The following is a 16,513-nucleotide window of genomic DNA, read 5'->3' on the forward strand; positions in this document are numbered from 1 at the left end:
CAAGAAAAACTTCTTTATCTTATCACACTCACCGAATTGCTGGAGAACAGAAGTGCAAATGCTAAAGGGAGAGGAATCAATTTGTATATCTCTTTGCCTTAGTAAGTAATAATTATGATGATAGCTCATATTTATATAGTGGTTAAGGTTTGAAAAATACTTAGATTTTCTGATTTTTTAACCTCGCAATAGCCTTGTGAAGTCAATGGATCAATCGGCTAGTATTATGTATGACAGAATTTGAGCCTAGATTGACTGATATGTCATATGGACCTAGAAATAGTAATCCTATTAGCTAGCCATTTCTGACACAATAGGGATAGGAATAAGGACCTGAAATTTCATTAGTATAAAGAACTCTCAGATTAAAAACAAAACTTCTATCAATGTAGTAAACACCTTCCCTGGAAATTACAGCCTTTGATAGCTTCCTAGAACACGGGGAAGTTATGCATCTTGTCCATCATTACATAGCCAGTTAAAGCCATAATTTTCTAGCCTTCAATGCTGACTTGTTATGAACTAGGCCACTGGTGCTAGATCTAAGTCCTTCCCCCTTTCAAGTTCATCTATCTAATAGAACCAGTTAAGATGTTAAAACCATTAAGCAGAGAATGTAATTCTAAAACCAGTTACTTTCTACCATATAGGACTACTTCCTATAGGGGGAAAAACAAGTAAGAGAAATTCTAGGATTTCAACACATTTTATTTAACCAGGCAAATAATATTTTAGCTATTCAATTAAATATTAATGTGCTGGCTACACTTAATTGTTTCTTATTGAAGATATAGTCAACATTCACTGTAATAACAGTTTCATCATGCTAAAAACTATACAGACACTTGCACTTTGAAAAATGTTTTTCTAGCACATTTTATCTACAGTACCAATGATTGTGAAGGACATATCATTACATCAGCAAACTGTACAAACTACACATAAAAATAAAGAGAGCCACCAACATACAATTTACATTAAAGAGATTCTTTGGGGAAGGGGATACATAATCTTTACATTTGGCAGAGTTAATAAGATTTTCTTAAAAAAGTAATAAAATTATATACACTTTAATAATGTTCCAAATAGATGGTATTAAATAGCACAAATAACATTACAAAACTAAACATCCATATTGCCTACCAGGTTATGTCCTATGTGATGTGAGCAAAATTATATAGGTTACTCTGAACATTTATTATAAAGCAATTGTACTTTCAATTCTGTACAGAGAATTTGAAATTCCATGGAAGATTTTGTTATCTATAGACACTGAAGCACATTTCTGTTACTTTTGCAGAGGAGAAAATAATTGTTCAATACTTAAATCTTCTTTAACAGTCAAAACATCTATATTTGGAGCAGCTCTGGAGACTGTTTTGGAACAATACAAAATTTGTTTTAATTCAGTCTTAAAAAAAACAACACATTTTATATCGCAATTACTAATATTCTGTCTTCCACGAGTACCTGTTATTTTTCAGACTCAGCTAAGACCACCCTATTAACATATCATAATTTAAGGCTATTTAAATAATAAAGTGTATGCTTATATCCTGATCAATGATCAAATTCACTTTAGAAATGACTTTGATCTTTGAACAGTTGTAACTTGGTAGTGCTTAGATAGGAGAGCCATTGGACCTTCTTTTTCTATTGACTGCCACTCATATTAATAGGCTTAGTGTCCTAAACATTAGATGAGGTCAATGGTGAGGCCATTATTTCCATTTGAGAAAAATGGAAAGAAAAAAGGAAAAAAGAAACAAAGGGAAAAAACTCAAGAGCTTTCAATAAATGTGAATAAAGGAGAAAATTTCATTTTAGTCTTTTCTCCCTAATTACTCTTTATGGTGGAACCTTAGGCATTAGACTATTCAAAAAAAAGTGCTTCTAACATAAATCTGAAAGCTTAAGAATTTATTTCAACATTGTATAGCTACTGAATAGCTACTTCTAAAACCAGTGTATCTAATGAACTAACTTACCAGCTCAGACATTTAGAATAATTAGATTAACTATAAATAGTACCATGAAGAAAGAGTGAATTTTTAAAATGCATGAAAGTGTTAAAAAACAGTTCCTTTCAAAGATGAAGTCAATTTTGCTCATTTCCCCACAAAATTGCTTGTTAGTAATATTTTCTTTTTTTCTCATTTCCCTTCAAAATGCATCCTTTGGCATTCTAGAAAAGATCTACTTCAAAAATTAACTTTGTCACTGACAGCAATGCTGGCCAATTACAAAGAATTATTTTCCAAGGAGTCGTGCAACATAATCCTCTCTGAAGAAACTGTCCATTTCCTTGGAAAAACAAAAGAGCAACTAGAAAATCAGGTTCTTAGAAGGGGAAATAACTTTTACCTTCCTGTCCTGTTCTGTATGCCTTTTTTACAATTCCCTTGGAACACTCCCATCACAGATCTTAATGATGTTGAAGATGCCTTTATACTTTGGTGAAAGCATGTTTGCCATTGGGAATGAGAGATTCACATGAGGAATCTTAACATTCAATTTTTGGAACCATTTAAAAATAATCAGTGTTTCACTAAAAGTACATACATATTTTCTTTATGTACTGTTCATTTATTCATTCAACTTTCAATGTATCTTTTTATCAACTCAAAAAAATCTACTATCCAACATATTTGTCAGTTTCTTCGCTCTGCTTAGTGACTTTTATGTATAGATGAAAATAACAAACCTGGTATTTGTTTTCATACATGAAACCAGAAACAATGAGTAATTTATATTCATACTGTAGGGAAATAAAATCACAAGATTGTGTCTCTGATCTGAAATGAAAGGTATCCTGGTTATATTTCTGTAGGTAGCAACATTGATTTGGGGTGGGGAGGTAAAGAAAGACATAAATTAGACTCTGGGTTAAGTTAAAAATGTATATGCACCATGAGGACTGTGACATGTCTAGTGCTAGTCAGAATTTTACATGGAAAATGCATGCTCAAGTTCATTTACAATGCATTTTTCAGGTTAGGATAAAAGCTTTTCTCAGATATTCCAACACATTCTTTGCTCCAAGTATGCTCCGAGAAGACAAATAAGAACCAACATACTGCGAGCATGAAGAAATAAAAATCAGCTGCACCAAAAGGGGAAAATTTTATGATCCAGGTAACTGATTCCTCCTGTTTCTACTTTTTCGGCTATTGATGAGTGCTTTTAATTTGCCATAGTCCCCTCTCATCTTTTGTGATTCATCTCCCTGTGGAGAGGCACTCTGCTGCCTGGTGTCTTTGCAATACTGATTAATCATCTGCATTTCTGAATGGCTGAATGCTCCCACAAAATCCTTTGGGTGGAATTGCAATGCCCGGACAGAGCTGGCCCAGGTCCAGGGTGACCACTTGTCAGTCACAAAGGCTACCATCTCTGAGTCCAAGACCTTGAAGTTAATCTTGGCTATTGTTTGTTTGAAGCTGTTTTCTGTTGCAATGCAATGGTACAGTCCTTGGTCAGAATCTTGGACAGAACGGATTAAGAGTCCTTGTTCAGTAGCAATGATTCTTTCGTTAAGTTTGACCTAGAAAGCAACACATTAAAAAAATTCTCAATGACTGAGATACAGTGAATTCAGCAAACTCTTTATTTTGTTAATTTTTCATTTCTTGGTTGAATAATGTCAATTTAGGAAAAGGTCATATTCCAAAGAAGCAAAATTGTGATTGTTATATTTTTCTTTGAGGACAACTAGCAAATTACATGTCAGTTATTTTGAAGCTGCTCTCTACTTTTACCATGAGATAGACCACAAAGGAAAGTATGGATAAAATAGAACATCTACAAAAACCACTACTGCAGAAATTACTAAAAGATATTTTTGGTAAATCAATTGTTTTTAAGGTAGAAATCATATAGTTCATTGATTCTCTTTGGCATTAGAATCAGAGGCATTATATTTGAAATCAATTCAGTTCAATTTAATCTAACATTTATTAGGAATGAAAGCAATAGAAAATAGATAATATTTATTATTGTAAAGAGTTCTAATCTCTTCTATTATCAATTTTTTAAAGACTCATTAGTAAAGAGTCACGTTGTTAGACTATGTACTATCTCCTCTCAGTGATACAGACAGACAAATAGCCAAAAGGCTGAGGTCAGGAATGGTAATAAATCATATTTCACTCACAAATATGACAATAATCTAATGAAAAAGAAATACTTTTCAACATGGGAGAAGTTTTGTAGTTTTAATCCTGGTTATAATTTAAAATTAAAGAGCTAAAGATAACTTGAAAATTAATTTTCTGGAGATCATTGTGTTTGTGGTAAGGGTTACTTACACTATGAAAGGCAAAATTCTAAGCATTTACTTTTTGCCTAACATTAATACATAATATATAATAAGTATTATTTATCACTCATCTATTTATACATCTATTGATCTATCCATATATATTTGCCAAACTACTATCAGAGGCAGAACTTGAATCAAGATCTTCTTGACTCCCAGATTAACTCACTTTTGAAAATAAAAAGGTTTTTACTTTGCCCTGTGTTGCTTAATATTCATTTAAGGAATAGATGAATGAATTAGCCAGTGGCTGGATTACTCTGGGACTTCAACAAAGTCTCTACCATGATGCATATAGCATATTATAGAGAATATCTTATGAAGGTGTGCAAGATCTCATAGGCTTGGTACTTCACTTTATCACTGCCTCTGATTGGAAGATGGAATGAATTTCAAAATCTCCATTTTAGGAGGCAATTCAGCTTATACATATAATTACTTGCCTAGTTATAACATTCTGGGCTTTCCCCGAGTTCTCCATTATGTCTCTGCCTCGGGTACCTTTCCTCCTATCTCACTCTTTCTACCTTAATTTTCATCTTCCTTTTGTATCTTGTCTTCCCCCGTTAGATTGTAAAATCATTGAAAGTGAAGACTGTATTTTTCTTTTTATCTTCTTCGCTTAGCACAGTGCCTAGAATGCTTTATAAATGTTTATTGGCTATTCAAAATATGAAATTATATGTAATCTCCTCAAGAGCATGATCCCTGGTCATCATGTTCTTTTGCTTTGTATCCCTGGGTCCGATGTAATGCTATGCACATAGCAGACTAGTAGATGCTTATAAATAATGTTACTGAATTGATAAAATTCATTGGTTTCAGAGTATAGCTGTATCTTTACTTAGTGTTAGAGGAAAAAGAAAAATTTCTGTAGAAATGTATAAAACATTAGCAATAAAGGAGAAAGGGGGAAAGCAGGACCAATAAGAACAAGGGCTAGAAGTTGATAGAAGTAAAAGTGAGATATTTTTTGAAGTTAAATTTCAATGCATAGTTAAATTTTATTTAAGAAGTCAGTAAGAATCCACTCACAATTTAAGTGAACCTTTCATATAAGTAAAAGGAAGATGTTTTAGAGCGCACTATTGTAATGAATGAAGAGAATGAACATTGATATGATTTGCAAAGAGACTGATGTAGTCCTCAAAATATTTCAGATAAGAACTTTTTTTTTTGGTTAATGGGGACACAGAGAAAATGAATAGCATTCCCTCCACTTAAAGTGTTTTACAACCTTACATCTCTTGGGACTTTCTCTGGGTAGTACTTTAGTTTAGGTAAAATACATGAGTAAGGAAAAGATTGTGAAGAATTTAGAGTGAGTGAATGAGTAAAATTAATGAGAGACTGGAGTTCAACAAATAGTAAATCCTATTTTACTCTGTCTGAAAAGCAATTAGGAAGCAAAGTAATAAAAGATTCATTCTTTCAGGTAAAATATAGTTTAACATTGATTTACAAGCTTATATGTTTCAAAAACCACACATTAACAATGGATTGCTCCTCTAGAGAATGCGAGGGAACTTATGGGAGTTTCCGAATTAGACTTAGTAGCTCATGGCAAAAATAAAAGATAAATCTATTTGAACATTTTCAGTCTAACTACATTGAAATGAAATGCAAATAGTAGTCTCTCCAAAGCAGAAAGCAAACTATTTTAACTATAATGCTTTATCCTGAAACTCTATAATTTTCTATTTAAAGTAGGGAGCTTATAAGTGTAGAATGTTACACACAATATCAGATGATGTATGGATGTTTATTTGTTTTTTTTTTTATCCTTTTATTTTGCTATAAGGGGTGGCTCTCGATGGGGATTATTGGTATCTAATTGTGGCATTAAAAGGGGTAGGAAAGGAGAAAACAAAGAATTAAAAATAAATTTATTGTGGAGAAGAAAGTAATAGAACCTCACTAAATGAAATAAGGAGAAATAGGAAGACTCTGTGATCCCATAGTATTTCTAAAGCAAAGAAATAAGGAACTTCAAGGACACAGATTAAATTTATTATATATCTTCTTTCTAATTTTTATTCAATGTCTACAGTAGGTAATCAATTCTAAATATTTTAAAACATTCATCACAATCAAAGAAAATTCTATGAGTACTGATTCACAGTTGGATACATAATTTGTTACTAAGGAAGAAAAAATTATTTATTTTTTTACTCTCTTAGCCTTGTAAAATTAAACTTTTCTTTCTTCCTTAGTCAGAAATTCTTTAAAAAATATAATCAAGGAGTTACCGAATTCTCAAAGAACTATGGATTAGGGCCACATTAGTGTGCCTAAAGTCTTGGCTAGGCCACAAAATGAATGGAATTCCAGCTACATGTTTATGTAGGAATTTTTTTAATCTCTCATATTGGGCCTCAGGACAAAGGACAATTCTATACAATGAGCAAAACAACCAAAGAAATAGATAAAAAAATTTTGGATCCACTATGAAGGTTCCTGATAGAGGATTAAGGACAAAATCACCTTGTAAGCTAAAAATAAATTCTATGATAATTTACAAAAAGAGATAAAATTAGAGAAGGTGCAGAAAGGTTCTTGGTTACTCTGGCAAATTTGTGTCACATTCTCTCTACAATCTCTCTAACCTGAACCTGAAACTGAAACTTGAACACAGTAGACACATGGCAATGGAAAATGATAGTATGGCATCTGCAACATGTTTTTGCTTGTTTGTTTGTTTTCTTTTTGCCACAAAATTTCATAGTTTACAGTAATTTTTCACTTATAAATGAAAACAAAAATGATTTAAGTTCCCTTTACATTCCCCACTCTATCACATTTAGTTTTTGGAATGGCACACAGACTATTTCTTTTACATATGCACCCTCCCATCAATGCCACATTCCGACAGCCAAAGCTCTTGTTCCAGTAACTTCATGATAGAGGTAAGCAGGCAGAGAGGTTATCTAATTAATCTATCAGCTTTTAGGGCATCTGATTTTAAAGAACTTGGCACCTGTCATCCTGATGGTATAAAAGGATGTCCGTATGCTGTGCTTAGCTGGTTTGATTTGAAGCATGCTGACCCACTTGGTGATTTAGAGCCTTTTCATGAGCATTGATTGATTGCTACTGAACTGCATCACTCACCTCTTTCCTTCTGTCTTTGTCTTTCTGTAACAGCCATTTGATAGATGCCTGTGGAGACTTGGGAGTGCACTCAAGGAAAGTGGTGTTATTTTTTACTCCATACTGAATAATCTCAGCTGCATTTCTATATGCTGTGAAGCAAAAGAATGGAAGCCAAGTTATTTAGAATCTTTTTATCCCCCATGTGCTATATTTAAAAGGGAAATGTATATCTCCTGAAAATTAAGACCCATTATAGAATTCCTTTCATAAAAATCTCTGACCAACTGATTTCACACATATGAGACCATTAATATAAGCATTTTTTTTGTCCTTAGTCCAAATGGGAAAATAACCTGCAATTTCTGAAAATGTTATGTTGGGGAAGACAATGAATAAGGTGTCATATTCACTACTCTGGCAACTTTTCATTAACTTCTTTTCTAAGCGTCATATTAGATACATAGTCTTAAACTACTTTCTATTTTTAAATTATAATTTTGATGTGTGAATATTCAAAGGAATGCTCTGAACTATGCCGATAAAAAGATAATCTAGCTATGGCTTCTATCACATTAGTGACATGAGCAGATCACAAATGAATTAGAAATTTTGAAAAATAAATGTTCAAAAGTTTTTTTTTTAAATTCAAATATAGAGAAAAAAAGGCCGGACTAAAAATTAAAAAAAAAAACCTGATTTAATTATTTATTATATTAGATCAAATTTATTCTATGAAAACCAAATTTAATTATAGAGATACGCAGGAATGCAAAGACAAGCTCTGTTGAATAAAGGTCAAATTCCATGATGGGTAAAAACCATTGGGGGAAAGTACCTGAAGTCTTATATTAACATACATTTATTTAATAATAATAATAATGATATTGTTATGGTAATAATACACATATATTTCCTAGTAAAGTACTTGAAATGACATTTTAAAAGACCCTTGAAAATGACTTATTTGCATTTTATGATATGCTGTCACAAAACCACAGGAATAATAGCTGATAGTCAAAGGCAAGTAATCTCTTTACACAAAATGACTATTTTTCAGTTAACGTACCTTTTAGATTAAATCCTCTGCACTGAGTCATTGGATTACCATGTCTCACATCTTGTCTGCGACTCCGCCTGAGGGTTTAGAAGAATTTAAGAGAATGATTAATACTAAATTTTTCCCAAATGTATTTGCCAAATACTATTGCCCAAGGTATTTAATTTTATTTCAAATGGTACCACCATCATTTGGTTCTATAGGCTATGTGAGGTAAGGAAAAGAACACTGTAGTTAAAAGTCAGATTATTTGACTGATTTGGCCTCAGAACCATTGTTTGAGAGGAGGATATCAATAGACCTTTTTGAGTTTCACTTTCCTTATCTGAGAAATGGAGCTAACAATACCTATTTAACTGCCTCAGTAGTGTGGTAAGGGTGATCATATGAGATAAGGGAGATCATATGAGAAATGCTTGAAAGCACTTGGTCAAACATCACGTAAATATAGACTAAATGGCCATAACACTCTTATGAACCATAAGCTATTTTGTCTGAAGCAACTAAACCATAACCTTGTGCCCAGGGCATGAGCAGTCATCGGAAGCATCAGCCTGAGAAAGCGACTTAAGGTATAAAGAGGAAGCTCATCTTCTAGTTAGCACAACTCCCAGCATTTATTGGGTTGTTATTGTTCAGTTTTGAATGAAAATTAAAAGGTATTTATTATGTACTTACTATATGCTAGGTGGCACTATGGTCTACTTGTTATATGATACAGCCTTTTCAAACTCACCATGTCCCTCTTCATTTCTTTTGGTTAAAAATTGTTTTCAGTTCTTTGGAGATTGTCATATACAAAGTCTCGCAGCCATATGAAACACTGGTAGAATCAGTGATACTAAAGATATGAACCTTTGTTTCTGGGATATCTTTGTGGTCGTTAAAAAAAGATCTTTGCAGTTTTCCAAAGGTGACCCAGCCTCTTCTATTTAATTCTGAGCCATATTCATTGTCTATATGTCTTATTTATCCATTTTATGTTTTCCCTGAAGTTTATTATCAGTGAAACAAGGCTATTTCTTTTTCTATCTTTAAAGCATCTGAAGAATTTTGATGTAGAGTTTGTAAATACTTTTTAGAGCATTCAAGACAGCCAGTGCTCTATTAATTTTTTAATACTCTCAACAGTAGGGATAGTGGCATATGTAAAAAAATCTAATTAAGGAATTTCAGTTAATATTCATTATTTTATACCTCTATATAACTGTATAGTCTTCGCATGTAATCTTATTAATCAGGATTTTGGTGATAAATTGTGAGGAGTAATCCCAATTATTGATGGAATAACTGTAAATGAGACTCAATAATCAATTTGTGAGTAAAATATGGAAGAAAATATCTTGAAGTGTCTTGCCAATGGAAATTTTATGCATGTCTCTAGCATATCAGCATCCTGGAATGTGTCCAGACATTTTGATATCTCAGTTGGCTTTGAAGCTACTGTGAATTTGGTGATCTTTATTTTCACCATTTATAGAATGGAAGATTACTTCACAGAGCTAAATAAAAGACCTGGCCTTCTTAAAGAACGAAACCTACTAAAAGAAAAAAAAAAGAGAAGAAATATTCACAAGACCACCTCCATTTTAAGGGGGTGGGGAGTAAATTTGACTTTATTTATACCAGTTGACAAATGAGCTCTGGGTTTTTGGCCAAGCTGGGATGGGCCTGAACCCTGACGTTTTCTAATTTACAAATTTCCACAATATAGTGTCATATAGCTTAGATATTGCTTTCCAGTATTTATTTTTATTTTACATATAGTATATTCTTTATAACTTTTAATCAATTTTTTCTATTTTCCCCTATTCATCTTAAGGCACTTAGGCAATTTCACTATCTTTCCTCCTTCATCTCCATCTTTCTTCTTTTTGGGAAAGAAAATATTTCTTTCTTTTTTTGAGTTAATTTTCTCCCCAGATTACCTGTTGGAACAATTTTCAATAAGAAAGCCAACCTTTTTATGTGGATCCTACATCCCTCCATCCCCACCCTCTCTGATGGGAGTAGATTACCATCTTTTATCATTTCTCATCTCTCTTTAATCTTCACTTGCTCACTATCAGCTGTTTCTCTGACCTAAAAGAAATCCTATATTGTCTTATCTTTAAAACAATTCTCATTTGATTTTACAATCCTTGTAAACTATCCTATTTGACTCTCTTCTAATACTAAGATAAACTTTTTGAGAAAGTTGTTTATATCAAATGCTTTCCCTTACTGCCTCTCACTTGCTTCTAAACATTATAGTCTGGCTTCCAAACTCACATTTGACTGAACCTGCCTTCTCAACAGTTACCAAATATCTAGCAATTGCTAAATTTCAGTCCTCATTTTTTAAACTTTTATAATTTTTGACACAGTTGCTCAATTTAGTTTGGATTCTTTCTATTCTCTGTAGGTCAGACACTGCTCACTCTTAGTTCTCTTCCTGCCCTTTGGACTGTTTTTTTCTGTCTCGTTTTCTGGAGCTTCCTTCTGATTATACCACTAATTATGAGAGTCCTTCAAAACACTACCTTTTGTTCTCTTCACTTTTTCTTGGATGCTCATCATTTCTATTACTATGAGCATCATTTCTATACACACCATTCCTTTATCTATGTATCTAACTCTTATCTCCCATAAAAATCTAATCCCATATCACCAACAGATTTTTGGATGTACACATGTTAAATTGGGTGTCATGGCGGACATCAACATGTCCAAAGGAGAACACATTTTCTTTTTACTGCAAACGTTCCCCTCTTAAGAGCTTTCCTATTTATTCTCGAGGGAATAACCATCCTCTCCGTCACCAAGGCTTTCAACTTCAGTGTTAGCCTCCACTCCTCTCTCACACTCACTAACTTCCTATATAGAATCTCTTGTCAAATCTCCTATTTTTTACCTTCATAACATCTCTCTTATCAGCCCCTCTCCACTCACACTTGGTGCAGGTCCTCATTACTCTGTGCTTTTCTATTCAAATATCTTTCTAATTGTTCTCTCTCTCTCTCTCTCTCTCTCTCCCTTTCTTCCCTCCCTCTTTCTGACTCTTCCTCTTCCTCTCTCTCTGTCTCTTGTCTGTTTGTCTGTCTGTATCTCCCTCTCTCCCCCTTCTTTTTCTCTTGTTTCTTCTCATTCCATCTTTCATTTAGATAACAATTTTCCTGAAGCTCAGTCAGGTCTAACCATGCCACCTCACTGTTCCATAAAATTTAGTGCTCCATATAAGTTCCCTCCTTAACTCTATCTCTTGGATCTTCTGGCTTTCTTCAAATCCCACATCAATTCCATGTTTTATCTTAGTATTAGAAGCCTTTCTTCTCAAATTAACTCCTCTATACACTGTATATGTGTTATATTATTGTTTATCAGTTCTGATTCTTTGTGACCTCATTTGGAATTTTCTTGGCAAAGATACTGGAGGGTTTTGCCATTTTATTCTCCACCTGTTTTGATAGATGAGGAAATTGAGACAAACAGGGTTTAGTGATTTGTCCAGGGTCATATGCCTAGTATGAGTCTGAGGTCAGATTTTGATCAGGTATTCCTGATTCCAGGACTGGCACTTTATCCCCTGCACCATCTAGTTTCCTTATGTTATATATGCATAGCCACTGTAGTCTTCCTTATTCAAAAGCAAGCACTTTCAGACCAAGCACCCAACTTTTCCCATTTTTGCATCAGTGCTTGGCAAATACTAAATACTTAATCAACATTTATTGGTAGATGAACATTATATATGTAATCTACTGGGAGAGTATTATTTGCACTATCTTAACTATTTCCTAATAACAACCTCTTAGAAGATATCTGCATTGCATGTAATTTTAAGTAAATGAGAACATGGGCATAATAGATTGGTAGTTGTTGATATTCCCTGTAATGTATAATACCCATATATGTATACATATAAACACTTTAAAATTTTTCACTTCAGAGAATGTAATTAACACCACACTTTCTCCGTTTCAGTTTGTAAAATTATGTTTCTATGGCCACTTTTTGGTAACTTTCATATATTCTCCATATGAGAAAATAAAATATTGTTAATACCTCCTTGAGATTTTTATCTTGTCAAAATAATATTTGTCTTTTATAAATGCTTAAAGGAAACTCAAAGATGCTAGGCAAAGATGGTATCTGTGAAGGATCATTCTCTTTAAGATTTTAAGATAGTTTAACAAGTAACTCATGCTTTGTTTCTAACTGAGCATTCATCACCTTTATTTTATTTTATTTTATTATATATATATATATTTTTTTGCTACATCCTAGACCAATTTGTTCCTAATATGGAGGTCCTATCAAGAGAAAACATGTAATTTGACTTTTTAATGTATCAAGATAGATGTGATTAGGACAACAATTATTTTGGAGAAAAACTTGGAATCTCTAGATAAGTCCCTGTCTCAAAAGGGAAAGAGATAATAATAAGAGAAAGACCACCTGGGCAAACAAAAGCAAATTCACATTCCAAGATAAATTTTTAAACTCACAAAAGAAAAATCTCAAACACGAGAGGGCAGTCTTCATGTAACATAAAACTTTACTTCAAAAATAAACTCTAAGTTTTGAAAATAAACCATTTGCTGTCTACAGAAAATGTCCTGAAGCAAGAGAAGAATGGAGGAATAAGATATGTTCTAAGAGAGAGAGAGATTGAGAGAAGGATCATATAAGCAGTCATCTAAAAAAACAAGGGCAATAGGTAAATGTGAAAGATTAGCCTTTGCCTAACATAGCAGAGATAATTTCATGCCTAGAAAATAATTTTTTTTCATGTTTTAAGCTGCTTTAATATTGATTCCTAGTTACAGATTAAAGACTTATATTGAGATATTTGAGATTCCTTGGTGTTTCCAGCTGGAAAATTTCACAAATATTAGGGCAGAAAGTTTAAATAGTAACATCATCCTTTTTATATCTGAAGAATCAGATGGTTGGTATTTGACTTTAGGTTTGGTTGAAAATACTGAGAAGTATTCAGTTATTTGATTTGAGAGTGGATGCATCATGTTTTTTTTTTGTTCCCAATATCTTAACTTGGGCTACCAAAGATGAACACTTATCATAAAATGACTGGAGTATCTTCCATTGGATCAAGCACTTCTAACACAGAGTTAACCTCAAATAAACATATGGGAAAGGTAAACCTCCCACCTGGTTACTCAATTGTCCTTGGTTATCATTGCAGAAGATACCTGGTCAGAAGATCAACTTCTTATAATATAGGAAAACCAGTCTTTCCCCAGCTGAGGCATTTTAAGTCAGAGTATTCTCATTGGATGGGGTCATATAGGTAACCCTAAGGTGCTCAAGAACAAAAAGCTTCATTTAGCAAAAATTTGTTAAACAAAACAAGTTTGGGGTGCTTTTTTGGTGCTTTAACTTGTCTTGTTTGAGCATTCCTGTGTTTCTTAAATGCTTCTGATGTTAGTTTCTTTGCCTAGCCATGTTCTACTTCTATAACATATTCATAGTTCTGTGTAGTCATGGTCTGATAAGAAAAGGTCATTATCCATTTTGGAAAAATCAAGTAAAATTTCTTGGTGGTTATTGCAAAATAATGACTGAAAATTAAACTGGTATCCAAGATTTCTAGAAGCTGAAAGGGAGCTTCTGGGATAATTTGTATAGTACTAAGAATTTCTTCCACAGTATAATCGATGAATAGTTTTCTATTGTCTTTTTAAGGACCACTTAAATTTTATTTTTAGATAGCTCAAACTGTTAGCAACTCCCTAATTATGTCAATCTTAAATAGGCTCCACTTCAATTCCTCCTATAATTTCTAGTTCTGCTTTCTGTGGCCAAACAGAACAGGTATAATTAATCTCTGTATTATATGACAATCAAACCTTGAAATACCTTCAATTACTTAGACATAAGATGTGGCAATTTGTTTAGTAGTGGAAAATATAGTTTATCGTGGCTTGGTGGACTAAGTTCATCAAGAGCAGCTAAATAATGACCAAACCTCTCTTCATTTGGATTCTTTAACTTTTTTTTATTGTCCCCTTCTTCCCAAAACAAAGAGTGAAGCTAAGCAGCAGAAAATAGCAGAAATTGAGGAGAGATGTTGGGAAGGTACTGTAGATATAGATAGCAGTGTGAGCAAAGTCAATGAGAAAGAAAACACAGAGGACCACAGAGGAGGAAGTGACTAGTTCAATTTGTTATAACATAGAATGTATGAAGAGGAATATTATCATAAAACAGAAAAAAATAAAGTGATGCTTGATTGCATAAGCGCTCAAATGCCTATCTAGAAAAAAAGTTGCACTTTGAAATTGGCCCAATGTAGCAAATACTTTAAAAACTGTCTAGACATTGCTGCATAGCTACATATAAATATATACTGTTCTATTTTTAAAAAGAAAAGAACCTGACCAAAAAAAGTTTTGCCTTTATCTTTAACAGAATTGAAAATCTACATGAGAATATTAAAGTTTTTAAACTGTGAATTCTCCTATCACATGTTTTGTGGTTCGCTGCTGCTATCTTTAGAAAATTTGTCAAGGGCACATAATAGCACTGTGCTCCATACCTCACATCTCATGTACCTGGCAGTCACATTTCCTGCTGGCACCTTCCAAAACACGGGCATGGCTTACTCCTTTTAGATCTTGGGTGCAGATGAACTCTCCAAGTTCCTTTTCTCCGAGCTCTGCCAACTATGTAATCCCCCTCCATTACTACCATTATTCCATCTCTCTAGTAGTGTGCTATAATTTTTATTTTTTTAATCTCGTGATTTTTCCCCCTCAGCCCTGCCCAATATTCCTTTATGTATACTTTGCTCATGTAAACTCAGTTACTTTGCATTTTCTTGATATCATGCTTTAGCTTATGCTGTTTCTGGAACATGATGATTTGTACTCATCCTTTAAAACCAATTTTAAAAGTTAACTTCTCCAGAAAGGCTTCACCAATCCACATAATCATAAGAACACAGAATTTAAAATTGAAAGGGACCTGGGAAGTTATATAAGAAAACTGAGACCAATTGAGATAGGACCATTGGTCTATTCCCCTTTTGTTGGGATTAATTTTTCCTAAAAGGCAACAAAAGTGTCCTTGTTCCATTCACCTGTTTCCTTGGATGCAGCTTCCTAATTAGGGGAATAAAAAAGTCCTACTCATGTGGAGCTGGGGCCCCCCCTGACTTAATGGGTTTCTAAAGATTATCTGAGTCACTCTGTTAACTAGATATGTTTCCAGATGGAGAAAACTAAAATCTGTGTCAAGAGAAGCTAAGTGCTATTATATCCTTGTTGAATATTTTTCCTGTGTTAGAGGCAAAGTAAACCTTCTTTAGTTTCTTGTTTAGTGATTTTCAAATGAGTGTCTTGTTTGTGCTCCAAATGAACCTGAAAATAGGTGTTGGTAGTAGTTCTTCTTCTAACATCAGGAGAGTGAAGAAGTACCTCCAAAGTCATACAATTAGTAAGTAGCAGATTCAAGATTTGAACTGAAGTTTTCTGACTCCAAAGCCAAATCTCTTTCCATTCTACTACCCAAAGAATTACTCTCCCCTGACCTTATATAGTGTTTTTGTTTGCACATTTTTTTTATTTTTTTTAACATTTATTAATAATCATTTTTAACATGGTTACATGTTTCATGCTCCTATTTTCCCCTTCACCCCCTGCACTCCCCCCACCCATGGCCGACGCACTTTTCCACTGGTTTTGTCATGTGTCCTTGATCAAGACCAATTTCCCAATTGTTGGTGGTTGCATTGGTGTGGTAGTTTCGAGTCCACACCCTCAATCATGTCCACCCCGACCCATGCGTTCAAGCAGTTGTTTATCTTATATGTTTCCTCTCCTGCAGTCCTTCCTCTGAATGTGGGTAGCATTCTTTACCATAAATCCCTCAGAATTGTCCTGGGTCATTGCATTGCTGCTGGTACAGAAGCCCATTACATTCAATTTTACCACAGTATATCAGTCTCTGTGTACAATGTTCTTTTGGCTCTGCTCCTTTCGCTCTGCATCAGTTCCCGGAGGTCTCTCCAGTTCGCCTGGAACTCCTCCAGTTTATTATTCCTT

General features: G+C 33.6%; 1 protein-coding gene across 1 annotated transcript in view; it reads right to left on the bottom strand.

Annotated features, from left to right (window-relative positions):
- Positions 1-3,124: 3,124 nt before the first annotated feature.
- Positions 3,125-16,513, bottom strand: part of SEMA3C (semaphorin 3C) — a 186,775-nt gene continuing 173,386 nt past the window's right edge. The window contains exons 16-18 of the mRNA XM_044677375.1: positions 8,478-8,545; positions 7,430-7,560; positions 3,125-3,544 (exon numbers count right to left, since the gene is read on the bottom strand). Coding sequence (XP_044533310.1) covers positions 3,125-3,544; positions 7,430-7,560; positions 8,478-8,545 — 619 coding nt within the window. The remainder of the gene's footprint in view (positions 3,545-7,429; positions 7,561-8,477; positions 8,546-16,513) is intronic.

The sequence above is a fragment of the Gracilinanus agilis genome, chromosome 5 (genome assembly GCF_016433145.1).
Source record: "Gracilinanus agilis isolate LMUSP501 chromosome 5, AgileGrace, whole genome shotgun sequence".
Lineage (NCBI taxonomy): Eukaryota > Metazoa > Chordata > Mammalia > Didelphimorphia > Didelphidae > Gracilinanus > Gracilinanus agilis.